At 46.5% G+C, this 27,408-nt stretch overlaps 1 protein-coding gene across 7 annotated transcripts in view; it reads left to right on the forward strand.

The window, feature by feature from the left end:
• Rapgef4 (Rap guanine nucleotide exchange factor 4) overlaps positions 1-27,408 on the forward strand; it is a 284,557-nt gene that overhangs the window by 240,950 nt on the left and 16,199 nt on the right. For all 7 annotated transcript variants that reach the window (XM_028885722.2, XM_028885723.2, XM_028885724.2 and 4 more), the window contains 9 exons: positions 8,692-8,842; positions 10,857-10,945; positions 11,648-11,678; positions 11,910-11,988; positions 12,481-12,627; positions 14,320-14,417; positions 20,326-20,451; positions 20,857-21,035; positions 23,859-23,949. In XM_028885722.2, coding sequence (XP_028741555.1) covers positions 8,692-8,842; positions 10,857-10,945; positions 11,648-11,678; positions 11,910-11,988; positions 12,481-12,627; positions 14,320-14,417; positions 20,326-20,451; positions 20,857-21,035; positions 23,859-23,949 — 991 coding nt within the window. The remainder of the gene's footprint in view (positions 1-8,691; positions 8,843-10,856; positions 10,946-11,647; positions 11,679-11,909; positions 11,989-12,480; positions 12,628-14,319; positions 14,418-20,325; positions 20,452-20,856; positions 21,036-23,858; positions 23,950-27,408) is intronic.

The following is a 27,408-nucleotide window of genomic DNA, read 5'->3' on the forward strand; positions in this document are numbered from 1 at the left end:
GCAGTAATTTTAGTTGAATATTTTCTATTAGCATACTAATTTTCTTTGGCTGCATGTCAGGACAAATTTTATGCTTTTGACATGGAAGTAATTTATTTAGTTTCCCGAATTGAAAAGAAGAAATGGAATATAGATGTGCTACTAAGTTCTAGCTAAAACTGTCTTTTATGTATTTTGTTCCTATACAGAAACAAACATAACAGGGTTTCATTCTGAGAAGACAGTGTCCTCATCAATTATAGCTCTGGGAACCTGACCTGGAAATGTCTTTATGAATTGACTGGGGTTCTCAGCGGGAATGCATATCAAAACTTGTTTTTGTTGTAGATGGAAGATTAATTAAGCAGTATTGGGTTCATAGTCTTTAGATGGAGTGAACTTTTAGGAACATTCTTTAGTTTTACTTTTAAGACTTATTTTTATTATTTTTAATTACGTGTATTTGTATGTCTGTGTGTGATATGTACATATGAGTGTGAGTACCCATGGAGCTCAAGGCTGTTGTAAGCTGCCCAGTGTGGGTGCTAGGAACTGAACTTGAGTTCTCTGGAAGAGCAGTTAAATGTTCTTAACCACTCAGCAATCTCCTCAGCCCCTCTTTAGATTTCTAAAAGGAAAAATTGTCAACTTAAATTTCCTTGAAGCCAAATCTCACAATTACAGTCCCTGTTTAATTCTGGAAAGGGTTTGTCTGTATGTCACCATCAGAAAAATCCCCCTGCAGTTGTGTAGGTTGAGAATTTCTTCCCGGGAAGGAAATTCTGATTCGTTGATGTGTACATGATGTCCTGCTTTGAAAAAACCAACCATCTTGGCAGATAAGCTGCGAAGTTCCTCAAAGACATTTTCTCAGCCTCGTAGAGGGGTGGACTCTCAAACCCGCTTCTCACAATAGGAGAATCGGGAGTAAGCAGTTTCCTAATGTGCTCCAAATTACACCACCAGTGTTAGCAGAAACTATGAACCTTGACGATGTGTTTCCTGGGACCCTGTCCTAACTGCTTGGCTCTAAGTAACTGCAGACCCCTCCTTTGAAACTTGAAAGGAGGCTCCTAAGAGGCAGGGACTTCTAAAAGCAGAAAATTCTGAAAATCAATGAGAAATATTCTAAGCAAGAAAATGAGAGACACTTAACGATACTGATGGCACCATAGATGCTTCTGGAAGCCTGAAGTTAGCAGTTGCATATAAACACAGGAGCAACGTGTGTTGGTCTGGGCAGTGCCACTGGTTAGAGTGGTTTCCAGAGGCAGGGCAGTAAGAAGCACCATAGCTAAGGTCTGCTAAGCACTTCATCTGTTGCGGGAGTAGCCCCGATCTCCCTTATCCACGGTAACTCATTTCATCCTCTCCTTGGAAGCTGACTAAGAGCATCTCAAGGCTCTACACAGACTACTTATGTGTGAGCCGAGGCCATCCCATTCTAGACCGGAACTCATTCAAGGGAAGGACGGTGGCCAGAGTGTTAAACTGTTCCCCAAAGGCACACAGGAAGCAAAGAGGCCCCAGTTCAGAGAGGAAAGAGCAAGTGCTCTGAAACCAGAAGGTCATGTTTAAGATCTCCAGCTTGCAAACCACATGGGCAATTATGCTCAACCTCGACGAGACCCTCTGTATAATAGGGGTAATTATCCTTGCCCTGCCCACTCCCTAGGTTGTTATAAAGATCAAATGAGGCTGTGTGTGTGAAAGTACATTGTAAACCTTGACATGCCCTGAATACCACCATGATTATTGGGCCATCGTGAGAGGAGTTGGGCATCAGGTGAAGACCACAAACGCTTTGCCTCCTCGGTGGGCAGATGACCCCCAAAGTTTGTTTTCAGTTGCAAGCAGAGAGATCTTGTATGCAAAGCAGGGCTTTCAAAAACAACAACATTGAAGAGTATCAGTTTGAATGTTGATAAGTGTTTTATAAATAGCTGCATAATTAGCATGTACTTACTGCAAAAAGTATACATAATATTTTATTCCCTGTTGTAGGCTGTAATGAATCTGCTGTCTCCACATCCTAGGAGGTTTTCACTTACTTTCCCTGTGATAATTTTAATACATGGCACCATTATTAGCTGAATTAAGAATAAGTAAATGAGCAGTTAAAAAAAATACAGAAAAATTACAGGTGCCTGTGGTGAGTAAGATAATAACTAGGTAAAAATATATGAAATAATTACAGTGTTTGAACGGCAGAGCCGGCATGAGGAAAATGACTCAATGGAATATCAAGCCTGCTGTAGGGAGAGTAGAGAGAGTGCAGCCTGCCTGTGGCCTTCACCTCTTCCCCTTTCAACCCCGAACACACATCCAGTCTCCCCTCAGCCCAAGGACATGATGCTGAACCAGCTGGTCCTCTTCCGTGGAGACAGTCACTCTGGAAGCTTGCTTGTCACCACGTAGATTCAGCATCCAATAGTGAGAGATCCTGTTTAAGAAGTGTGCCAGATGTTTGGACATCTGTGTGGACTTCCTGTACCTGGTGGCATTGAAATCATTATGAACTGACTCAGAAACAGATCTATGATCTGTGTTTGACGTCTTCGTGGAGAAAAATTTGAGGTTGTTTGGATAAAAGTCTGGAGGAGCTGTGATATTTTTGAAGCACTGGAAAAGTACATTCTGTGTTAGCATTTCCCAATTGTGTAATGATTTAAGACAGTCAACCAAACCAGTGTCTGGGGGCTTTTTTTGTGCCCAGTCCCCAAATAGTAAATGTAGAGATCCACTGTGTCTTTAAACCCTGGACCCAGCCCTTAAGGGTTCTGACTTCGTGCTCCTGCATGCAGAGCCGTCCCCTTTAGAGAGAAGGTTGAGGCTGGAACCGGAATAGTTGGTAGATGTGACCATGTTGGGTTAGTCACAGCAGCATTGTCAGCAATGAACGCAGTGCAGATGGTCTAGTTCATACAGTAGCAGCTCCGGCCTCACCGACTCAGTTTGCTCAAGCAGCAGCACTTGACTTTTATTGTTTGCATATTCTGTGTGTGCTGTGAGAATTTGGGTACATTTTTCTCCATCTCCAATGAATTTTCCTTATACCCAACAGACTTCTAAATCTACTACATAGCATATGTTTAATAAGGAAATGAATATTGTATGAACTAGAATATAACACCCACTGGGGAAAGACTATTGGAGGGATACAAGAACTTGAGTTCCAGTCCTAAGAGTTTCAGTGTTGGATTTTTGGGAAATCATTTAATCTTGTTCTGCCTCAGTTTTTTTGATCGAGTTGAAGGAAATGCTATCAAAAGGCTATGAAAACTATGATTCCTGCTCCATCTGAAATCAGCTGTGTATAAGTGATGAGTCTAGCCATTTAAACTATGTATTTTCTTACAGACCTTCGACCCTTCTCAAATTTGGGTAGATTTCTTTTTTTGTGGGAGTGAACAGAACTCACTCCCTGGAGCCATCTCACAGAGTTAATCACCTGTGAAGTCTTCTCTATGTCCCTTAAGAAACTGATTCCAGGGCCTAGGGAGATGACTCAACCAACAAAGTGCCTACTGTGTGCACGAGAGGGCTACGTTCATGTTGTTGGTTGGTCTTTGATTTTTTTTCTGGGGGGCCTGCCACCCAGCTCCCAAATAAATCACATGTGGAGGCTTATTATTACTTATGAATACCCGGCCTTAGCTTGGCTTAGTTTCTAGCCAGCTTTCCTTAACTTATCCCATCTACCTTTTGCGTGTGGGCTTTTCCCGTTCTCTTACTTCTGTAAATCTTACTCTTACTCCGTGGCTTGCTGTGTAGCTGGGTGGCTGGTCCCTGGAGTCCTCCTCCTTCTCTGGCTGCTAGCTCTTAGATCTCCAATCTCTCTTCCCAGATTTCTCCTTCTATATATACTCTCTGCCTGCCAGCCCCACCTATCATTTCTCCTGACTCACTATTGGCTGTTCAGTTCTTTATTAGACCATCAGGTGTTTTAGACAGGCCCAGTAACACAGCTTCACAGAGTTAAACAAATGCAACATAAGCAGAAGTAACACACCTGAAAATAATATTCTACTGCAGGTTCAGATCCCCAGAACCCATGTAAGAGCCAGGTATGATTTGTAACCTAGCAATAGAGGTAGGGTGGGAAATAGGCAGATCGCTGGTGCTCGCTGGCCAGTCTGCCATTTGGTGAGCGCCATGTTCGGTAACAGACTCTGTCTCAAAGGAAATAAATAAACAAGATGGGGAGTGACCAAGGAAGACGTCTCCCACCAACCTCTCTCTCACTCGCGCGCGCGCGCGCGCGCGCGCACACACACACATATGCATACACACACACACACACACACACACATGAATGCACAGACATTCAGGATGTTGCCTATGAAGGGGCAGAAGCTTTGAGCACAGGAAGAAAGAGAGAGAGTTAGCTATAAAAATCATATTAACTCAACTGAGTTTTGTGAATATAAACATCTGTGAGGGGAAACACCAGACTATGTGAAATAAGTCAGTTATGTTCCTATGGGGGGAACATCCTTAGCTTTCATGAGAAAAGGAGGAACAGCGCCCCCCATTTGAGAGGAGAAAGGAAGGGAGAGGAGGAGGAGGATAATGATGATGAGAACAAGAGGACTCTCACATTAAGAATTTTGCTTCCCAAATGAAATTATTTTTGCTAACATAAAACAAACACTAATGTAGAGGCCCTGTGGTCACTGTTTGGGACAGTGGGCATGAGAAAAACTGTCTGGGTTTGTTAGCCTTGCTATTCACTTCTGAGGCATTTGGCCAACAGATCTCTCCCCCAGAACCTTAGGGCTTTTCATCTTTAAATATTTCCTCCTAGGTTTATAGGGAACATTGTATGTGTATGCTCATGTGAGCATACTAAAGATGTTTTATAAATGTAAACTTCTACATACACTTGAAACATCATCATATTAATTTGCCCAACTATGTATTCTGTAATTTATTATAGACCCCCCCCCAAAAAAAAAAACACTAGATTTCAACATCAGCAGAGAGGTCAGGAACAACCTGTGTGCTGGTATGCAGGGACAATACAGACCCTGACGGTTAGCCACGGTGTCCTGCTGGTACTGCCCAGCCAGTACATGGGCATTTGCCCTGCTTCCTCAGTCTTAGTGAAGATAACCTGGATAATTATGATTAAATACCCTTGGTACCAACTTGCGCTTTCAGGCTGTTTCATTGTCAGGCACATAGGAAAGTCTCCTCTCCCTTCATTTCAGCCTATCTCCCAGTGCAGTATTCCAAGAGACAGGACCTAGGTCCATCATACCCCTACCACTGAGCACTGTGGCTTCCTCTACGGAGGACCTTTATTGATGATAAATCAGTTTGAGTGGTTTCTTGGCCCACATATTCATAAAAGATTTGGAGTTTTCTTTCATAGTTCACTGTTTTATTTTAAAATACATTTGCCTCTTAAGAACCAAATCGAAGAGCTGGAGAGGTGGATGTCTGTTGTTCTTACAGGACTGGCTTTGTGTCACAGCACCCATAGGATGGTGCACAATCATTTGTAACTTGAGTTCCAGGGGATCCAATGCCCTCTTCTGGTCTCTGTGTGCACTGCATGCATATGGTGCACTTACATGCAAGAAAAGCACCTATACACATGAAATAAAAAACAGATAAATCATTTTAAAAAGCAAATCATCACTTTCCTTGTTCCATATTGAGGTGATTTTCCTAACTCTAGGGCAAGGGCTCCCACTCTGTCCACCAGCTCAGTAGAAACCTCCATTCCCTTTGATGATGTCACCATCTTCAAGTGACTCAAAATCATATCTCCTGTGTAATGAAATCTTTTTAAAGACTCTAGTCCGTATAGTCAGGAACAGTGAGATATTCCTTTAAAGTTGATATGACATGTTCAGGAATATATGCACATGTTCACAGTCCAGGGCCATCAGAAAGATGTTTTTCCTAGACATTATCACTTAGTTCTAGCAAAGTGGATAGAGAGAAGCCTAGGTTGAGGGGGAGGATGAAGTATATAACTGTGGGTACGACTTGAAGTCAAGGTAGCTGGTGTAGAAAGCGAGCTCAGAGGAAGCCTGGCATGGTAGGGCCTTTAAAACATGTTCTATTCAGATTTCATGATTTTACTAACTCATACTTACCAAGGCTGTCCAAACCCCACAGCCTCGCCTCCATCTTACCCATTCTTTCTTTATCCTACTCACTCCAGAAGTGAAGTTTTAAAATCGTACTTTCTGAAGCCTGATCTCAGCCAAGTCTCCATATGTCGTCATTCACTTTGTCCTTGCACTAGAACACCAGACACCCGGTCAGTTACAAAGAAAAGAGGCGGGTTAGGTCACAGTTCGGGAGGCTGCAAGGTCAAGGTGGCCACATCTGCTCAGTGTCTGATGAAGGCATCATCCTGATCCAGGCAGAAGGGCAACTGAGCATGTAAAAAGAGAGCTGAGAAAGGAGCCCACATGCCTTACAGTGATCCGCTCTAGAAAGAACCAATCTATACCTGAGAACTAATAAAATTAAGCAAAAGAGACCATGAGAAGGCAGCTTATTTTTGTTATGTTAGTTTGTGGTCCCTAATTCTCTTTGGATCAGCCCCACATTGCTGTTATTAGATATATCTGAAGAGAAGCCGGAAAGTTTCTCAGTTCGCCTCATTTCACAGGTGAGCAAACAGAAGTCTGTAGTTCCCAGTGACTCACTCCAAATCAAAGCAATAGACAATGGGAACCAGAGGGCTCAGGCCCAGATTCTCCAGGTCTCTGCTGAGCCAGCCAGCCCCCAACAGTGCTGATGCCTGTGGTACGCGATGGTCACGAAACTTTATAACCAGTGTTGCCATTCTTAAGAAAGAAAAACCGAGTTATACATACATATATAAATACATACATATATATATATAATGCATATATATGAGTAAGAGACCAAAGGGTTAATCAGAAAAGAAATAATTTTCACATAAAGTGATCTGTCTTCCCTCTTTTTATTGTAAGCTCAGAGAGAATTGTAGCAATACAGCTTGAGCAATTTTCTTTTTTATGAATCTTGTGCTCAATTTATGAAAGCCATTTTGCAACCCATTTACATGCAGTAAACCTTTGCTTTAAGGTTCTGTCGTTTGCCTTGATCATGATTATTTATAGTTCTCTCCGAAAGGCGCTTTCTGGTTTAGCTCTGGCGTACAGCGCTACCACGAGGCAGGTTTCTCTGGTGCCTTCTAAGCCGTGGCCATCAGCTAGGACGTGGGCGGTCTCATTGCTTGGAATGTGGTCCTGTGGGAACAGAGCTCTCTGGATCGGGAGTCTTGGACTCCCAACCAGCTGTACCCCTCCCTGGGTAATCACAGCCTTTCATGTGCCTTTTGTGGTTGTTGCTTTGCTCACTTTTACAAAGGAAACAACAGTGTCTTCACCAGGTGGTGAGGTAGAGCTCCACTGAGGTCCTTTTTGTATATTTTATAGCATAAACTGTAAAAGCTAAGTTGTTTTATGAACTAGGCGATTATGATATGAGCTACTATAAATCACTAAAAAAGGAAAAGTGTGTTGAATCTAAAATACTTGTGCTGTCCCTACAGGGGGGTCAATGGCAGCATGGCCCTTTACTTTTGGCATGTGGTAGGCACTCAACTAAGTGTTGAATTCTCTTGATGAGTAAATGAAAAATTTGGGGGTGGCGTTTCAAGACAGGGTTTCTCTGTGTAGCTTTGGAGCCTGTCCTGGAACTCACTCTGTAGCCCAGGCTGGCCTCGAACTCACAGAGATCCACCTGCCTCTGCCTCCCGAGTGCTGGGATTAAAGGCATGCACCACCACCACCTGGTGAGTAAATACAATTTTGAGATGAAAGTCAAGGCATGGTATAGAACACAGGACGAAGAACATCAGCCCAAGCCTCCTAGGGCTTGTACTTAAGATGGCTAGCCATTTGTGCACAAGTTGACAATGAGGCAGGATGTGGCTCTAGGTAAGAGAAGGGGGTGTGGTCTAAGGAGGGTCTGGAACCCTCACGAGGGGCTGATATGTAAGGATGTTCTCTCCCTAATGCATAGTGAGTTTATTTACTTCCACCTTGCTTGTTCATATAAACATGGTCCTGTCAGGACAGGGTGCACACCCAGAAGAGTTAAGTTGAAATTCATGTTAAAAAGGGGATCCTAAAGCTGGGTGGTGGGGGCGCATGCCTTTAATCCCAGCACTTGGGAGGCAGAGGCAGGTGAATCTCTGTGAGTTCGAGGCCAGCCTGGTCTAGATAGCGAGATCCAGGACAGGCACCAAAACAACACAGAAAAACCCTGTCTCAAAAAACCAAACCAAATAAGGAGAAGGAGGAGGAGGAGGAGGAGGAGGAGGAGGAGGAGGAGGAGGAGGAGGTCCCAAAGATGTGGGTAGAATTATGGGACCCAACAAGATAAAGCAAAGTACCCAGAGATAAGCAATGGGAAATCACATGACTATCCTGAGAGGTGAAGTACAGCTGAAGCTAGACCCTACAGAGATCTTTGTCAACACATTAGTCTGTGTAGTCTGTTGTCTGATTCCTCCGCCAGCTATCAGGGAAAAGTGAGCAGGAGTCCCCAAGAGTGTGTATGTGTGTGCTTCAGACCCTATGGTGGGGAGTCTCTTGGAGGACCAGTGTGGGAGATCGCGTCAGTCTGAAGCTGGGATCTGTCATTCTCTGCATTCCAAGTAGCTCATTGAAGTGGGTGGGAAGCAGCTCTGTGGTTTCCTTGACTCCTTGGCACTTACCACGCACAGCCTTCTCAAGGTACCGAACAGGAAAGACTGGACTATGCCCTCAACAACAAGAGGCGGGTCATCCGCTTGGTTCTGCAGTGGGCCGCCATGTATGGGGACCTCCTCCAAGAAGATGATGTGGCCATGGCTTTCCTGGAGGTATGTGGGGGTCATCCACTCCAAGACTATCCTTTTGTCCCATAGCACAGGGGTGTGCAGCAAATTCTATAGAGATGTAATTGCCAGTTCTAGACTCTGTTAGCATGTTCTCTGTCAGAGAGGTAGTGTGATAAAGAAAAACCTCATCCATTATCCCACCACCCTAACTCACCATGTGGTAGCATTGCAGTGGGTTACCGTCTGCTCTCTTCTGAAGACGTGCAATCACGTTAGTACCCAGCATTTTGCAGGCTGCTTTTCTTACTTAGCTCCATGAAGATTTTTTTCCATGTCAGTATGATCTTTGTAACAAAAAGTTCTGATGATTCATCAGTAGCTATCCACAAAGGCCACGCCTCTCTGCCTGTATTGTACCATTTTCTCCTTCCTGGAATAATTGTACAACAAACATTTGTGTGCATGTAGATCTGTCTTTAGTTACTTACTCTCTGAGGAGGAAGATTGCAAGGGACAAATGGTCGGTGGGCTTGGCTCCTAAGAAGCCAAGACAGATTCGATGAGGAATTGCCAGGGCAGCCAGGGGGCAGTTCTGAATGGACATCGCTTCCTTGGCCAACACTACTTCTGGCTCAGCTGTCTTTCTTTTCTGTGGCTCACTGCAGCCAAGCATTGGCCTTTAACACTAGGTTAAGTAGTAGCCCATATCCATTGGTAGAGACCTGTACTGCTAATGGAACCAAGTTCTGTATATTACTGTTTTTTTCTGCACATAGCTATCCAGAATGAAGTTTGCTAATTCAGCACACTAGGGGGTAACCCACAGCAACCGATACGAAAACATTACATGTGCTGTAATAAATGTTTAAATTCTATGAATTACTTATTTCTGGGGTTCTCCATGTAGTATCCCAGACTGTAGTTGGTGACAGGTAGCTGACATGGAGGACATGACTCTCCCAAGATAAGGGGGACAAGTGTACTCACTCTTGTCCTCCAGAACTCCACACGAACACTCCTGTACAGGTAGAAGACCGTGTGGTTCCGTTTCAAAATTTCCAGTCTGTTTGCTCTCAAATTCATTTTCCAAAAGAATTATGCCTCCTTCTTCCTTTCGTCATCTTTGATGAGGCCTCAGAGAAAGTAGACTATGGTGGGAGGGGAAGTCTTTCAAGGAGTTGGGATTTTGAAAATAAGAAATGCGGTGGCTTGAGACCATGTGCTGATTTGGGACCCCTCCCTTAACTACCATGGTTGCCATGGTCTGCCATGGAGGCCACTGCTCCTGAGAGACACAGGGAATAGGAGCTGCTCTCACTGCCGGGAGATGGGCACAGCTCTGAGGGCATCAGATAGGGTGGTGGTACAAGCCCACAGTGTTGAGGACGGGGTCTGAGTTGGTACCATCAACAACCACACTGCTGGTCTATTAAATAAACAGCAAATACTAAAGTAATAGCACAAATAAATATTAAGCTGGGTGGTGGTGGTACACGCCTTTAATCCCAGCACTCAGGGAGGCAGAGGCAAGCAGATCTCCATGAGTTCAGGACGGCCAGAGCTACACAGAGAAACCCTGTCTCAAAAACCCAAAAAGAAAAAAAATCTATTAAAATTTCTTGGGGATAAAAGCAGAAAAAAAAATGTGTTTGAAGTGTAGATTGTCAAGTGGTCTATTCCAAAACACAGTCCTTTGTATTCTTCCTCACAGGTGCCATATAAGTTCACTTGCAGTTTATTGTTTTAATTTTTGTTGTGGTCAAATATAAACAACCTAACATTATTTTAGCGATTTTAAAATATACAGTTCACTGATGGTCATTTCATCACCATTATCTATTTCCGGGACCTTTTCTCATTAGCAATTTTCAATGTAAATGTTTGCTTCCCCTCCTTCTCTCCCTTCCTCCTCCCCCTCCCACCCTCTCCTCCCCATGAGACTGTAGTCTGGGGGTGCTAGCAACATGCATGGTCTAGGAGCGAGGCTCTTCTGCCCTCTAGAGAACCATGCTCCATTCAGCCCTCGTTAAGATCCTGTCACCTTTGCCGATTACAGGAATTCTATGTGTCTGTATCAGATGATGCCCGGATGATGGCTGCCTTCAAGGAGCAGCTGCCAGAGCTGGAGAAGATTGTCAAACAAATGTAAGGAGGGCCTTCACTCTGGGGTGTCCTTTCCCCAACTGAGTGCCTGCCTCGTGATTAGAACATCCTCCAAAAAAGAGTCTTTGCCTGCAAAAAATGGCTAGCCCTTAGTCTACCATTAGTCACCACATGTTCTGATTTGTGTCACAGGCCCCAGGCACAGGTGGCAGTGAGGCTGGACGAGCAGAAGGCTGGGTGCCCTCTTTGCTAGCAGGCTATGGAGAGGGAACCTGTCCTTTGACAAGTCCAGGTCTAGACACATGAGTCCTTACACTACCCAGCAATAAAATAGTCCGTGGGCATTTGGGGACATTTGAAGACAGTTACCCAGATGGGAAATCCACTCTCTGCTGCTAAAGCTGTTCGTTGGAAATATACCTGTCCTTGTAGCGGTGAACTTGGGGCTTTCCATGCTATTAATGAACTGTTAGGCTCAGTACTGGAGAGGGCGTAAGTGATGAGGCTGACTTTGAAAGCCAGGAGCCAGGGCATTTAGCCTCAGGTCTGCTCAGAATCTGCCTGTGACAAGGGCTAGTGGCTTTGACCTCTGGATGGGGAGGGGGGAGGGGGTCCTCCCATTGCCACCCTGAGAGATTGTGTGATTTCACTGCCTAACCCAAGATTGCAGTAATGTACAAATAAAGCAGCCTGAAAGAACGGTAGCGACGGCATTCAACGGTGTGCTTTCTCTACTTCTTGTAGCTCAGAAGATGCGAAAGCCCCACAGAAGAAGGTAAGGGGTCTTCAGAGCCCAACACTGTCTGTCTGTACCCTGTAGCATTATGATTATTTGGAACCCCTGGATTACAGTATATTGGTGGGATGTTGCCTTTGTATACACAAAAATCTATTCGCTTCATTCCGGGGCTCTAACTGCTTCTAGATGCTTCTTCTCTTCTCTGAGTTGTTAGGGTACGTTAGTCACTTGCTCTCTCTTACATCACTGTGGTTATTACTTTTCCAGCACAAGGTGCTTTTGCAGCAGTTCAACACAGGGGACGAGAGGGCCCAGAAGCGCCAGCCTATTCGTGGTTCTGATGAGGGTGAGTAATCTCTCATGTGAAGTATTTATAGTCAGGCTAAAATCGGCCCCTGCAAATCATCACCTTGAAACCACAACAACAACAAAAAAAAAAAAAAAAAAAAAAAAAAAACCCACCTGCTCTTGGGTGTGGCCCTTGGACTCCTGATAAGTCATGTTCTTGGAGTCTGGTACCCAGACAGAGCTGACATGCTTGCCCATACCTCACTGACACTGCCTCAGTTGTCCCTATCTCTTAGAAGAATGTGTGCTCTCTCAGGGCTTGGATGTCAAGATTATCACTTGTACGAAGAACCGCTGGGAAGGCTGTGGGAACCTTACGGATTCCCGGAGCCAGGTACAGAGCGCTCCTTCCCCTGCCCGCCTCAGAGCTGGGCTTCCGAGCGGGGAGTGTGCTCAGGCCCTGACCACAGATATCTAACTGCTGTACAGAGCTTATGCTTTTCTCTGAATGCCCAAGGCCGTTTTCTCACAGTGCCAACTGTCTCTGCAGTTTTGTTTAAGGTCTACTGCGTGGACCATACCTACACCACCATCCGGGTGCCTGTGGCTGCCTCCGTGAGGGAGGTCATCAGTGCGGTGGCCGACAAGCTCAGCTCTGGGGAAGGCCTGCTCATAGTCAAGATGAACTCCGGAGGAGGTAACAGCCTGGATTGGTATTGGGGGCTTGTGTGAAATAAGCCAGCCTGTCCAATAAAAAAACATGCAAGGAGCTGACGAGGCCGTCTGTGGCCGATCCAGAAGGATGGCGGAGACAGTGTGAGCTCCCAGGAATAACAGAAAGGAGAAGAGGAGAAGTGATTTATGGGAGGCAGCTGTGCCCACAATCTCAGGCATCTGTCAGCCTGCGGCTCTTTCCGTAGGAACCATAAAAAACTCTCTGGACCCAAGACTCCCCCCATCCCCACCCCCAGAAAGGTGCTTGGAGTCTGACTAGCTAAGGCACCAGGTGTCCACAGAACTGAAGCTGGGGCGGTGTAGGACTCATTCTTTTCCCTTGATGACAATTTCCTCCTTACCCAGCGGAGCCATGGAGCCCAGCTGGTCTAATAACATGAGCATTCCACCCCCCAACCTGGGACTCAAACTCCTTTCCTTGTCCCTGATGATATCATACCTGAAATGTCATCTTGTATGTCCTGACCACTTTCATGTAGCAATAACAGAGATGAATTAGACACCCTCTGTGTCGTGAGTCACTCCCAGGCCGGGAGGGATTAGGAAGTAAATGAACATTGGCACCCCGTGCTGGCAGAGTTGGGAAATGGTCACCTAGAATGCAATGGGAGGGTGTTGGAAGGAGCCAGGATTTCAAGTCCCCAGTGAAGGCTTCACAGCCATTTGAAGGGTCCTTGAGGAATGGAGGGAAGCATTTCTGGCTCGTATGAAGGTAGATGATTGCAATGGTGCAGGATTTTAAAGTGGATGATGGATTCTCAAGTAAGTCCTCTCCTTCTGTTTTTGTCCCAGTGGGTCCAGACCCAGGATGACCGCTATGGTTCATTTATTACATCCTTCCCATAGGTGTCCCAGGATAGTGGGTATTCACTTAAATGATAGTGTGTTGTTGAAGCCTGCCCCTTGATGTCCCATCTAAAATCTTAACTGCCCCTGACACATACTTTCTAACCCCTTCCCTGCTCTACTTTGTGGCCCTTATCCCATCTCACTAACACACACACACACACACACACACACACACACACACACACACACACACTCATTCATTATCCCTCTGTGTTGACTGGGATTTTTATGTTTTCTCTCTATAATTATATTTTATTTCTACCATTTCTTTATATGTCCCTAGTGTCTGGAATGTAGTAAGTACTAAATATATATTCAATAAACTAATTCATAAAATATAGACAAGGGCTTAAAGTTGTTAATGCTGTGACCTCCCGAATTGGGAGCAAGTAAAAACAAAAAGATATATTTTGGCAACTAAAATTATGTGAGACCTCTGAAGCATTCCCCCAAGGTTTCTAACAGTGATCTTTCTACCTCTGAAGGACCAGGCTTTGTTACTATCAAGAAACCTAACTTGCCATACAAATGGCTGTGTGGCTTTGATAAATAATTACGGTTGCAGAGTAGATCTGGGTGTTTCTGCTCCCGTTGTGTGGTCATTTCTGATGGCATCCCAAGCACTGTGCAGCCCTATGAAGGTCCTGCCTTTTTTATTCAGTGGATCCCTTCACCCCTGCGTTTTATGCAGGCGCATTTCGTGTTCCGGTAATTCACCAAGCTGGCAATTTGTTGGTGTGATTAGGGCAGTGCAGCAAATCTCAGATGGATTTAATAGGCAATCTCATGCTTTTTATGTTCACAGAAAAGGTGGTGCTCAAACCTAATGATGTTTCAGTATTTACGACGCTCACCATTAATGGACGCCTGTTTGCCTGCCCGCGAGAGCAATTCGACTCACTGGTAGGTGTGAATGGCCTCCTCGGAACAGTGTGTGCAATCAGAAAACCTTGTCTGCAGCTTAATTTCACAGCCACACTGAGGCTGGTGGCTGAACATTCTCGACTGCCATGTGTCTTGTTCAACACTGTGGTCTGTCGGGAAAGCCTCAGGTACTCACTGGAGATGCTCCAAGCTTCAGATGCTCGTCTGTGGAAATTAGCCAAGCCACACCACCGTGGGGACATGGTTTAGTGCTCAGAACCTTGGTTGTGATTCATTTTATTGAAATGTCTTTAAGTTCAGTATTAATGTTCGAAATCGGAATGCTCAGATCAGGAGGACAATGATAAAAAAGGAAGCACCAGTCTGCGGAGACTCCTGGGGGAGGACAGGTGGCAGGGCCGCCATAAGATCTAGAAGGGCTCTCCCCTCAACATACTCTCAGGACCCTCAGAGGGATACCAGAGGTCAGGACACTTGTCCCCAGCCACCCAGAACTCCTGCAAAGAAAAGACACGTTCATATCTGTTTACCCTATAAAAATTAAGTGTGGAATTGACTAGCTATTAAGAGATCTTAGAAGCCACAGGACTAGGTTCAGTTTCACAAAGCTGGTTTCCTCTGTGTCTGGACCCATGGGCTTCCCTTGTTAAAAAAAAAAAAAAAAAAAAAAAAAAAAAAAAAAAAAGACAGTATGTGGGTGAGAGGTAAGTTCAAAATTTGGAGAGCGTTCCATTTCCTTAGTAGATGGATCTTGCTAGAACTTCAGACGGGAGTCAGTTTAGAGCATGTAGTCAGAGTCCTTGGTAGAATGTGAGGCCCTGGGTTTCGTCCCAGCACTGCACAAGACGTACCTCCAGATCTTGACAGAGCTCATTTTCCCTGATCAGGACCCTGGTTTCTGCTTCAGGGAAAGCCACGGGGGTTTTGGTCATTCATTTTTCTCAGATACGGTCTTACTATGTAGCCCATGCTGACCCCTAAGGATTTTGTTTGTTTGTTTTTGTTGTTGAGGGTGGTTTTTTTTTTTTTCCCCCGAGACAGGGTTTCTCTGTGTAGCCCTGGCTGTCCTGAAACTCACTCTATAGACTAGGCTGGTCCCAAACTCAGAGATCCACCTGCCTCTGCCTCGAAAGTGCTGAGATAAAAGGCCTGCGCCACTTCTAGGTTTTAATCCTCATTCCTTAGTCTCCGGAGTTCCGGGATTATGGGTGTGTGCCACCAGAGGCAGAGGGACAGCTCACCGGACACCATCTTGTTTCACTTAAGGAAGAACGGATGCTCCACGGTGCCTCTGACCCCCTACTCGGGCCCTCATCCTAGCGACCAGCACAGGGAGAGCAGCATGGAGTCACTGCCCCTTCTGTGTGTGTTCTTTGGCTCTTTAATCACCTGCCTTCATTCCTCTCTGGACAAACATCTCTCCGCATTGAGCAATTAAAAAAATAAATAAATGAATAACCAGGAAACCACACAAAGACAGAAGGAGCAAAGTTGGGTCCACAAAGTTGTCCTCTGACCTCCCCGGGTGCCCTGAAACATTTGCCCTTCCTCTCCCCCCATACATCAGGCACGCACATAGAAATTTTGAAAAACTGCCGTGTGTCCAGCTACCCTCTCCTGGAAACTAACACTTTAAGCAGCCAGTGTGGCCGATGGTTCCGTGGAAGGTGCTGGGTGATGTGTTTGCCACACAGCGTGCGGGGGGGGGGGGGGGGGGGGGGCGCTCTCGCCCGCTGTTTCTTGGCCGCTGTGTTGAGCCAGGGGGTGGATATGTAGGCATGTGGACTGTCGCCAGCTCCCTGGGGGCAGACACTAACTTTTTAAGCTTCTGTTTATTGCACACAGTCCTTCGTCCTTCCAAGTTCTGGGCTCTTGCTTATCTTCCGTTTGAAGGCCTGAGTGGTTGGAAGGAATTTGCTTGGCAGCAAGGACCCTGGACATGAACCTCTCGGCTGGGGGTGCCATGTCTCTCTGCGCTCACAGAGGTTGGGCCTTGCCTGAAGAAGCCCCTTCTCAGACTTGCTAAAGTGTGGCTGTGAGGACCACCCTTCTAGAGTCATCCAGAGGATGACCGCAGGGCAGCATGTCGACGGATCCATCACATCTCTCAGCTCACACTTAGCAAGCGTCTGTTAAGCGCTCGGTGCTGTGCTAGCTCCTGTGGCCAGTATGACAAGGGCCCTGGCGCATCCGTCCTTAGGACAATGACAGTCCAAATCAGGATGAGAGTAACCCAAGTGGTCCAGAAGAAAATGATTTTAGTATTAAATCGTGCTGTCTGCAACTGGTAGAGTGCCGCGTTGATCCCCCTGGGGAAGGGCTTGGATTCGGGAGCGTTAGTCTCTTGAAGTTGCGTTTGAGTGTTAATGTTCGTACCAAGCCAGTCACAGCCAAGCTGCAGTGTGCTGGAATTTGGCTTCCCTTCGAGTCACTCACTGGTTCCTTAGACTTTTATTATGTCTCTGCCCCTTCCTTCCATGTGCTGTGGCTGTTTCCGGACTGTGTCTCAGAGACAACCCCTTCCTAGTCCATGTTCCTCAAGGAGCTTGTGATGACCAGTGTGTCATCAGAGAGAACCCACTATGACAAGTTCCACTATGGGAAGGTGGGGGGGGGGGCTGTAGTGCAAGCAGAGAGAGGGATGCTGGGTGTAGGTTGCTTAGCCGTCAGCTTCTCACTGACAGTTAGCAACCCCTTTTTTGTGTTAACTCTCTGGACACGGGACCATGGTGATGCTATTCTTCCAATCACCTTTCCCCAGCATTAGTAAAATGTCAGCTCTCAATGAGGTTGGGGGGGGGACTCTCGGGGTCCAGGGATGGGGGCTTGTCATCTTTCAATGAGGTTGAGGGGAGGAGACTCTAGTGGTCCAGGGATGGGGCTTGTATCTCTCATGAGGTTGAGGGGAGGAGACTCTAGGGATCGGGATGGGGTTGTCATCTCTCAATGAGGTTGAGGGGAGGAGACTCTAGGGATCCAGGGATGGGGGCTTGTCAGCTCTCAATGAGGTTGAGGGGAGGAGACTCTAGGGATCCAGGGATGGGGGCTTGTCATCTCTCAGACACTTGAGCCGGGTAGATCCTACATAAGCTCTGCAGTGCTTACCAGTGCTCACCAGCAGGACATTTCCACAGGAAAATGGCACAAGGAAGTGTTTCCTGTGGGGTCCAGGCTCAGCATGTAAATCCCCACCCCCTCTTCAGAGAGAGGCACTCTTGCTGTTCATGGAAGAAACATGAGGCGGGCCTGGCATTCCCACCCAAGGAAGATGGAGACTCTACAGGACTTCCTTTTACATCCTGGAGCAATACAGGGATGACAGCCCAACATCCATTACCAAAAGAGCTTCCCGTCTTGCTTAGTGTTGACAGCTCCACAGGACTTGTCGGGTTAATCAGTCCTACCTCTCAGACGCCATAAAACCTGAAGGAAAGTGCTAGAGTTGCGGGTAGATGGAGTCACTCCAGCCTCAAGGAAGGAGCTGACTCAGTGGACGGAGCCGTGAGCAGCGGCAGAGTGGAGCGGAGGGCCCTGTGCTCACAGAGGCAGCTCTGGGGGGGAGGGAGACCACAGAGAGCCAGCCTGACCTGAGCCGTGGTCCTGGAATTTAAAAGCTTCATCTCCTGTTCCACCGAAGACCTGCCCTGGGCTGAAACCGTTCTCACCTGGTTCCCCAAGCGGCCCGCCCATCAGCGTCGGATCTGTTTGGAGTGGTTGCTTCCTGTCTGTTCTCTACGCTCTGCAGAGTGGGTTCACATCCAGCTCTGAGCCTGACGGTTGCACTAGCCACACTTTCCTGGGCATTTGGAGCACTGTAACCCCTCCAGAAAGTGACCTAATTTGAGAGAGGGGACCTCCCTGGGCCAAGGACTGGGTTTACATGCCGCACTTAAACTGCTCCCATTTAATCCTCTTAACAAACCTTGGTATTAATACCCTAAGTTGCCAACTTAGATAGTATAGCCCTGATTTCCTGGAGCTGGAGGCAGACAGTAAAAGATTAAGGGATCATGTCAAGCATGTGTTGCTAGAGTGGGGTTTATGTTTTCTGCTGTTTTCCAAGGCCGGCACTAACACAGTCCATTATCTTGCCTGTGACTAAACCTCGTCTCCTAAAGAGTCTCAGAGACTCTTTCAAAGCTGTTATTTGGTGCCTCTGTGCAATCTTTTCCTGCAAATCAAGTCTCCTGGCAGCTTCCCCGCTTCCAAGCCACCCTGGCCATCAGCCTGGCGTGGGCCGTCCTGAGCAAAGCTTTCCTTGCTCACCTGCTCACGGGTTCTTTTAATCCTCCATCACACACTGATTCCAAGTCTGCTGCATCTTCCAAAAGGTCCATTCCGGTGCCTCCACCTGCCTGTCTATGTACCTGGTAGTCTAGCCTGTTGATGCTCTGTCTCCAGATGTTCCAACGAAGTCCAGCGAGTGACTGCATCCACAAGAAGCACAGCCCCTGTTAGTGGAGGGGGCTCTATTATACTGTAACCTTGACTGCTCATCTCCCAGACTGAACTTTCCAATGCGGGAACTGCCCACACCCTGAACATGTCATTTCTTCAGTGTCTAGAACACAGGGGGCATTTATTGAATACAGTGGTAATGGCGATGCTAATGAAGCCTGTATAATATTAGTTTCTAACATGAGCCCTTTTCCTTACTAATGCTGGGGCTGGAGCCCACAGCCTTGAACATGCAAAGAAAGTGCTCAACCAGAGTTATATCCCTAGCCCTGTGACATGAATATTGAATATCTGAATAGTTAGCATCATATTGGCAAATAGTCTTTTCCTCGCTGTATGTTCTCAGTCTTTACAGGTTATTAAGGTATTATACACTCCCTCGTCACTCACCTTACAAAGTAAAAACACTTTATAGAGCATTTCTCCAAATACAAAAGGAGATAAGTGAACCAAATGAAAACTTTTGACCAAGAGTCTTGGCCATAATAGCAGAGTTTGGGCTTGCCCCAAACATGGAAATAACCGTCTCAGTCTAATAGCTCTCAGGGGCTAAGGACTTGGAAATCCTGTGTGGACTCAATTCACAGCACTCTCTACCACCTCACCATTTTAAGGTGGTGTGTGAAGACGTGGATGTGGCAACTTGACCTCAATCACCCCCAGCAGTTAAGTGGTACTTACTGTGGGTGGAAATTCAAACTCCCATGCTAGTACTTGGCTTTAGAACAGTTTCCATGGGAACATGAGGGGAATGTCTTCAAGAGCATCCTCCATCTTTACCATGGAAAAGGAAGAGTTTCCAGGTACCTCCAAGCCCCGAGCAAAGGAGGACTGAGGTGTTTATCTAATTATTCTTTATCAATAAAAACTCAGGAGTCAGATGTCGGGGTAAGAACCTGAATGATCAGAGAAGCAGTGGAGAAGTGACCAGTGACCTCTTATCTCTTTTGTTCCTCCATCCAAACGATGGAGACCCTCTCTGAGCCCCACCCTACTCCTTTCTGTCTCTCTGTCTGTCCTCAGTCCTCCGAAACCTCTATTGCTAATTTTGGTCAGCTAGTAGCTAGCTCCACCCTCTGATTTAAAGCAAACTTTATTGTCAGAATGCGATCAAAATATCACACAACGGAGACCCTTCCCAGGTCATCCTTTGCCGAATCTTACTTGCCATGGCTTGTAGTTGATTATGATAGTGGTGGAAATAATGATGATGAAGATGATGGTGGTGATGATGATGATGATGATGATGATGGTGGTGATGGTGGTGGTGTGATGATGGTGATGGCAAAGATGGCCTTGAAGCAAGTACAGCAAACAGCAAAGGCATTTTTAACCCCAAAAACAACACTTCAAAATATGCCTCCAAGTGTTCCCCAAACCCTTTCCCATCAAAAAGTCCCCAAAGCATTTGAAGCTCAGCACTTATTCCTTTTGTGGTTCTGATCCAGTTTTCCACAACTCTTCCCAGACTCCCTTGCCAGAACAAGAAGGCCCAACCACCGGGACAGTGGGAACTTTTGAACTGATGAGCTCGAAAGACTTGGCATACCAGATGACAACCTATGATTGGGAACTCTTCAACTGTGTGCATGAGGTATGGTGGCCAGCCAGGAGCGCCCATGGGTCGGTTCCGTACGGTTCCGAACAGGGCCTGCTTGCTTCACTCCACTGGCATTTCTGGGTGCTGACATATGGAAGCCACATGATGGGTTTGTGCATGCTGAGCTTATAAAATCCTCAAATAATAAAGAAAAAAATCCCTGTGATGCTATGCTATGTCTTCCAGAGTCTATTAAGCCAATAACACCTAGTTTATATTTATATATTCCACACGCCTCATGAAGGCCCTTCAAATCTATATGACAAGTCACATCCGGGTTAGTGATTGAATTCACATCTGCTGCTCGATTGAACGCTTTCTTGACGAATAGAGGAGCCAGGCTGGCGTTTTGATTTAAAAGCCAACAAATAAGTGAAATTGTTTTCCTTTCTGTTCTAGCTGGAGCTAATCTACCACACATTTGGAAGGCATAATTTTAAAAAGACCACAGCAAACTTGGATTTGTTCCTGAGGAGATTTAATGAAATTCAGTTTTGGGTTGTTACCGAGATCTGCCTTTGTTCCCAGCTCAGCAAGCGGGTTCAGCTTTTGAAAAAGTTTATCAAGATAGCAGCTCAGTAAGTGTCTTTAACTTTGGAGGGGAAAAAAAAAATTAGTTTCTGAGCTGCGCTCTCGTGGGATCCATCTTAAAATGGAGCGCAGGGTGGAAGAACTGCCAGCCACTGAGTTCTCGTAAGAGAAGAACGTCTTCTGGCCTTCTAATAGTTAACATCAATATGTAAATTAACATCTTAGAATATGGGTGCTGGAGTCAAAGTGGGGCGTAGTTTTGCTCCAAACTCCCCAAATTGCCCTCCCCGCTTCTTGTGTTTGAAGAGTGCTTGAAGTAAGCAAATGTTCATTTGCAGAAACCTCTGTTGTAAGGCTTGGAGCCGGTGTCCCACATGACACGTTCTCACCAGTAGAGGGCAGTAGAACATGCTGGAACAACAGCTAATCCAACCCAGCCAGAATAAAATCAGTAAAAGGCATAAAGGCCAGCTAACCTGGTACTAGGAAATCATCTCCATACACGTCAGAGAAAGCACACATCTTATAAATATTCTATTTTAAATCACTTCTTGGGAAACAATTTATTTGCTGCAGGGGCCAGCGAGGTTTCTCCCTGACATGAATTTAATCTCCTCTTGCTATTTAGATACGCCTGACGACCTCCTGTTTACTTCCATGTTTTTGCTATCACCACAGTACTAAAAATAAAAAAGCTAAATGTGGCTTGTGGCTGTGCGACTCCTTCCCTTTCTAAAGGCAGAGCCCCGAGCTCAGGAAGGTTGGGAGAACAAGTGGCCCTGGCCAGGCAGTTTTCTTGAGCCAAACAGTTCGGATCCCACACAGAGTCTGGTTTCCAGAGCTAAACAAAGAAGGAAAAGCTACTTGGTGTTTTATAGGTGCCGGCTTGCCAAATGCCGTGAGCTGTTTTGCCAAAAATGCGGAGGGTACAATAGACTACCAGATCCTTTCAATCCACATGCGGCTCGCTCTTTCTTTGGGAAAGCTGGCTATTTGAAGACAGGTTTAGTGGAGTGTGGCCACTGTCCCCAGCAGCGCGGACGGCCTCTCTGCCGCGAGCAAATGCCTTCATGTGTTTGGAATGAGCGGCTTATGGAAACTATGACAGGGTGTGCTTTCCCATCACGGGGAGCATGTTTTCTCTTCACCGTAGCCGGCCAGTGCCAAGTGCCGCGGGGAGGGGAGAGGAAGCCTGCCCGTTACTCTATGGAGGCGACGCAGATGAGCCTCTCTAAACAACCAGGAATTTTTTTTTAATGTTTCCACTTTTGTGATTTTTCCTTCTTCCTCCTGACTCCTGTTGATGATTTAGGTGGACCGTAGCCTTCCCTCTATGTCAGCTGATTATTCAACCATTATTCTGCCGTGTTCTGAGGCTCCTGTCCTGTAAGGAACCTGTTTTCTCAGCCCGGCTGTTAAAGACGGTTGACTATCCATAACCCAGAGTCTACAAGAACGAAACAGAAAGCTGTAGACACTGGCGTCTGTTTGGCCTGCTGTCTTTCGGGGGCTGCAGCATTTTCTCTAGCTGTAGTCACTGGCATCTGTTTGGCCTGCTGTCTTTCGAGGGCTGCAGCATTTTCTTTAAGCTCTTGGTCCTGTTCGAGTTTAGCAAGGTTGACGGAGAGGACGGGCACAGGTGTTTTTTATTCTCTGTTCACATGAGAAGAAATCGAGGCGTGCAGTCATCTCCTGACTTGCCTTGAATGGTCAGCAAAGTTGGTAACAGAGCACGTCCGAGCTCCGGGTCATTCTCCCACAGTCACTTACACCAGACAAGGCAAGTGTGTGTCCGCGGTGACGTTAGCTCCTGACCTGGGAGCCACTAACCGGCATCATAATGTCTTTGCTGGTTTTCTCACGTGTGATCTGGCCCAGTGTAGCTCCTCCAAAGTGCTTTTTCCCATCTCCACAGGCATGTGGAGAAGTGCTCATCGCTAGTCTTTGAGTTCAGTATGAGCAGCCAAAGCAATCATTCAATGAGCCTTCTGCAAAAAAGTTTATTCTAACACGTAGTTACGGCGCCGGTCAACTTAGATAGCCATAGGGATTTGTGTTTATTGTGAGATGAGTGCTTTCCCTTTTGAGGGGCCTGGTATGAAGAACTTGGGGTGTGGGTGTTGTTGTTTGCCATCAGGTACACCAAGTACCTGGGATAATGTCACCATTTTAATAAGAATTTATAGGCTTGGTCATTGTGCTTCATTCCCAAATATAGATTCATAAATACTCATAATGGCATAAACACAGATTGTCAACCTCATGTCAGCTAAACAGAAAATAAGGTTATTTTGTTATTGATATGATAAATTATCTCCCAACTTCAAACTCCTGGAGAGCAAGTGCCCAACCCCCCAGGACCACACCTTGGAAGCTGATACTTTTCAACAGTCTAGTGTCATTAATGTAGCATGCAGGAGCCAGGGTGGCCACAGCATTGGGACATCCTTAACATCTTCCTACCTGCCAGGTCAGAGCATCCACCTCCAGGTCTCAATTTCTCCAACATTTTGCCTTCCCTTTTCCAATCCCAATGTATGTCTTCCTCTTCCCCCTTCCAGATTCACCACAGCTTTTAGTAAGTTTAGGATTATAATAACAACCCTCTGGGGAGGTGAATTTAAATGACTTCTCACAACCCAAACCTCGGTGGCCAAAACCATCAACTTTCTAAAACTATAGAGGGGAGTCAGACAGCAGACCGTGGCTGCCCAAGCAGAACTCCTACCGTGCGTTAAATCTATCACTGCCAGTTCATATAAACGAGTCCTGATGAATATTAATGACGATCAGAAAATAGAACTCTATTTTTTTTTTAAATCTTGCTCAAGAGTGGCATTCTACTTAAACACGTGCCTCTTGTGTTTCAGCTGCAAGGAGTACAAGAATCTGAATTCCTTTTTTGCCATCGTCATGGGACTTAGTAACGTTGCCGTGAGCCGCCTGGCACTAACGTGGGAGGTAAGCTGCTGCTGGGATCCAGCTGTGACTTTTGCTTTCGGAATAAAAAACAGAGGCTCACCAGTGAGCTCTTCTATAGAAATAGCGCTCTCACTGGTGGAACAATGGGAAAGGTGGGACCCTTGGAGGGAGATGACCCGGTCTCCTTTTTCTAGTTGCCTCAGAGTGAGAGTTTAAAAAGATGCTGTCCAGGTGGGGGCAGTAGGGGGAGGGGCGGGGAACCTTCGCGTTTCCATCTCTACAATGTAAATAATCATAAACCCAGGTCTGGCATAGAACATGAAGGAACAGCATTGCTCAGATGACTGCAGAAGTCACTTTGCACACAGGTTCAATTGTCTCCCAACTGGCTGCTTATTGCTTTTGCTCTGAGCCTTCCCTGTGATTGAAAGAGGGCAGAAGATCCATTTTATCCAAGTAGTCATTGTGCTTCTGGGAAAAACAGCCCAGAGGCCAACTGTTGGGAGCAGCAGAGCACCACGTGTCTCCTAACCACCTGGTGACTCCTCCCTTCAGAGAGGAGCAACAGTTGGCCAAAGTCATGCAGGTGTGTTACGAATTTCTGTAACAGATAGGATGAGTGATTCACGGACAGTTCAAAACCCCCTTCTTCTGTCATTAGCTGAGTACTCAGAGTGTGCTGATCCCCTTTCATGTGACACAGTTGAAGAAATACTGAACTCTAATAGAGCATGCTCACAAAAATAGACTCCTGATAAATACACACAAGCATGCGTAAGAGGCACCGCAGAAAGCAGGCGAGGAATTCTGCGAACCCCACTTTACCTCGGTGTATAATAGCAACTGTTGGTGTCCACATTCCCCTTGAAGTTATTTTCTACCCATTTCCCTCCTGAAACTATTTTCTCCCCCGACTCTCCTAAATATTTCCATTGTTTATAAGGCAGGTCCTCACAAGTCCGTCCTTCTGTCTTGAGTTTCCCTTAAAATTCCAGACAGCATGCAGCATCAAACAGCTCATCCCCTGAATATAGGCATGAGGGAACTGGTGAGGCCTGCGAGCCACGCCGCTGTATGCTGTATCGTTTTCCAGCCGGTGGAAGATCAGAGTTGGTGTGCCAATAACCAGCAAACAATGAAACCACTGTGCCATGCCCTTCTCCCTGCCCAAGCTACCTGCAACCTCTAGAGACCTAAGATTCCCCCCAGGTGGTCTGCCTCTGGCTTCTGACCCCCCTGCCCCCACAGAGTCCAAATGAGTTGGTTAGAAGAAAGGAAAGTTCTAGTTTTTTGAGGACCCATGGAAGCCAGCCAGCTGTAGGTCCCATGTGACAGCAAGCAGAGGACTCTCTGGGCCCTTTGGGCTGCCTCAGAGGCCCCTAGGGAGGCTCCAACCAGCTAATTGGCCAGTTTATTGTCAGCAAAAGGAGACAGCTAATTGGCCAGTCCTTCACTTTTACCAGTGTGAGAGTGCCATGAGTCGATGAACTTCCTTCCCTTCCTGTCCTTGTGTGTGTCTGACAGAAAAGATCAGCCTCTTCGGAGGTAGAAACCATTTCTTTTGTGAGCTGAAGTGTGTATGTCGTTCTGTAAGGAGAACTTGCGCTCATGAGCGTCTGTGATTTGGATTATTTCTCTGTGTTTGATGAAAACCTCCCAAGGGCTTCTCACACAGCCCCCGTGAGCAGCAGAGTGGCCAAAGAAAAGATGCATGACCTCGGGGGACTGTAGAACAGTCAGTAAGCAAGGCTAAAATCAAAAAGCCTATGGTAAGAAGGGCTGGAAGCAGGGCGGAAACCCCCATCTGAGGGGACGCCACTGGGAGAGCTGGCCTTGGCCTAGTGACACATTGGGAGGGCCAGTCCCTGGTAGGGGCCTGAGCCGCCTTCTCTGGCCACACCCACTATATTTCAGGAGCACTTCCTGTTGCCCCACCCCCAACACGCATCATGACAGCGAAACGTCTGCTGACTTTCCTTGCTGTCCCCTGGATGGGCTAACGGCCCCTGCTAAGACTCTTCTTTTGAAACAGTGTGTAAATAGAGAGCAGACAAAAAGACTTATTACCACGTTGTGTATTTCCTTTGTCTGAGAATCCGGCTAAGTTAAGAAACCTAGGGTGACAGAGGTGTGATCAGAAGCAGACCGTATCAATGAATGTTGTCACAGAGGTTCTAACCCACATAGGTTTGTTCAATATCTAGTCCTGGATATGTAGCCCTGGCTGGCCTTGAACACACTATGGAGACCAGGCTGGCCTGAAACTCACAAAGATCCTCCTGTCTCTGCTTCCAGAGTATTGGATTAAAGTTGTGGGTTGCCATGACCAGCTCCAAAAAGGTGTATTTTTTTATAATGGACTATATTTGCTATCCAGTGTGGTGATGCTCCATGTGACATCCTCAGACCCCTAACGCCCATCAGAGCTTTTAGCCTTGAATTTGTCATCTGAGAGAGAATAGAACGTTTCCCACATCCTTGAAAGTGGGTACTGGGGGATGTGGAGGAGGTTCAAGGCTCTGGCTTCCAGAAACAAAATAGGAGTTTTAGAGGTGTTTAAATTGGAATATGATGGTCTGAGCCACACACCTGAGAACAGGTAGGAGTGTTCTGAGGACTGCAGAGGGCCGGCTGATGGAGTAGTCGTAGGAGGCAGACCTTGCCGAGCAGCTCAGGGCTGCTGGGAATCTCCAGGTCTTGGTACTGCTGATGCTTTCCCACTCTCACAATGGGGACACACATCGCTCTGCTCCATCTGGGTTTGTCAGTGGAAAGTTCAGCTTTACAAAAGCGACTCTCAGCAAAATGGGAAGCCATGGATTGAAAGGGGATCTGGTGCTGATCTCCTGGCCTCTCTCGGCAGGTGTACTGAGTGGGTGCTGCCAAGTACCAAACCCGTAGACACGGAGAAGCCAGTGTCCTTGGAGGACTCTCGATGTCTCCATTAGAACCAGGCAGGGAAAGCATGCAGAAGGACCTGTGTGGAGGGGCAGCTCGGAGCACAGAAGGGAGGTGGCAGAAAAATAAGCAGGGACTGTGAACCAAGGAGCCAGGGGTGGCCAACCGTGGCTTAGGGACACACAGGCTGTGAGACTAACTCCCTCCCTCTGGAAAATACAGGTTTCAACTACTCAAAGGAAACTGAGCACCCCTGTACCTCAGCACTGTTGGGCATGGAGGAAATACCAGTTTAAAAACGAAAAACTCTACGAAGGCCCTTTTCTCACAGGCTTGCTTTGTGATGAAGGAGGAAGGCTGCATCATTCCTAAGACTCTTTTAACCTAACATGCTCCAGTCTAAATGTCTAACTGGGGGAATCACAGAGTTAATAGAAGCAAGGGTTTGGAGGGTCCAGGCCACTTGGAGTCTCAGGAATGCAGCAATCCTGATTATGAATCATCCAGTCCAGAATATATTATAAAAGCAGTCAGGCCAAGACATCCATGGCTTCTCCGAGTTCAACTACGTTACAACTTTTCAAAGGCAAGTTCTCTATA

The sequence above is a fragment of the Peromyscus leucopus genome, chromosome 4 (genome assembly GCF_004664715.2).
Source record: "Peromyscus leucopus breed LL Stock chromosome 4, UCI_PerLeu_2.1, whole genome shotgun sequence".
Classification (NCBI taxonomy): Eukaryota; Metazoa; Chordata; class Mammalia; order Rodentia; family Cricetidae; genus Peromyscus; species Peromyscus leucopus.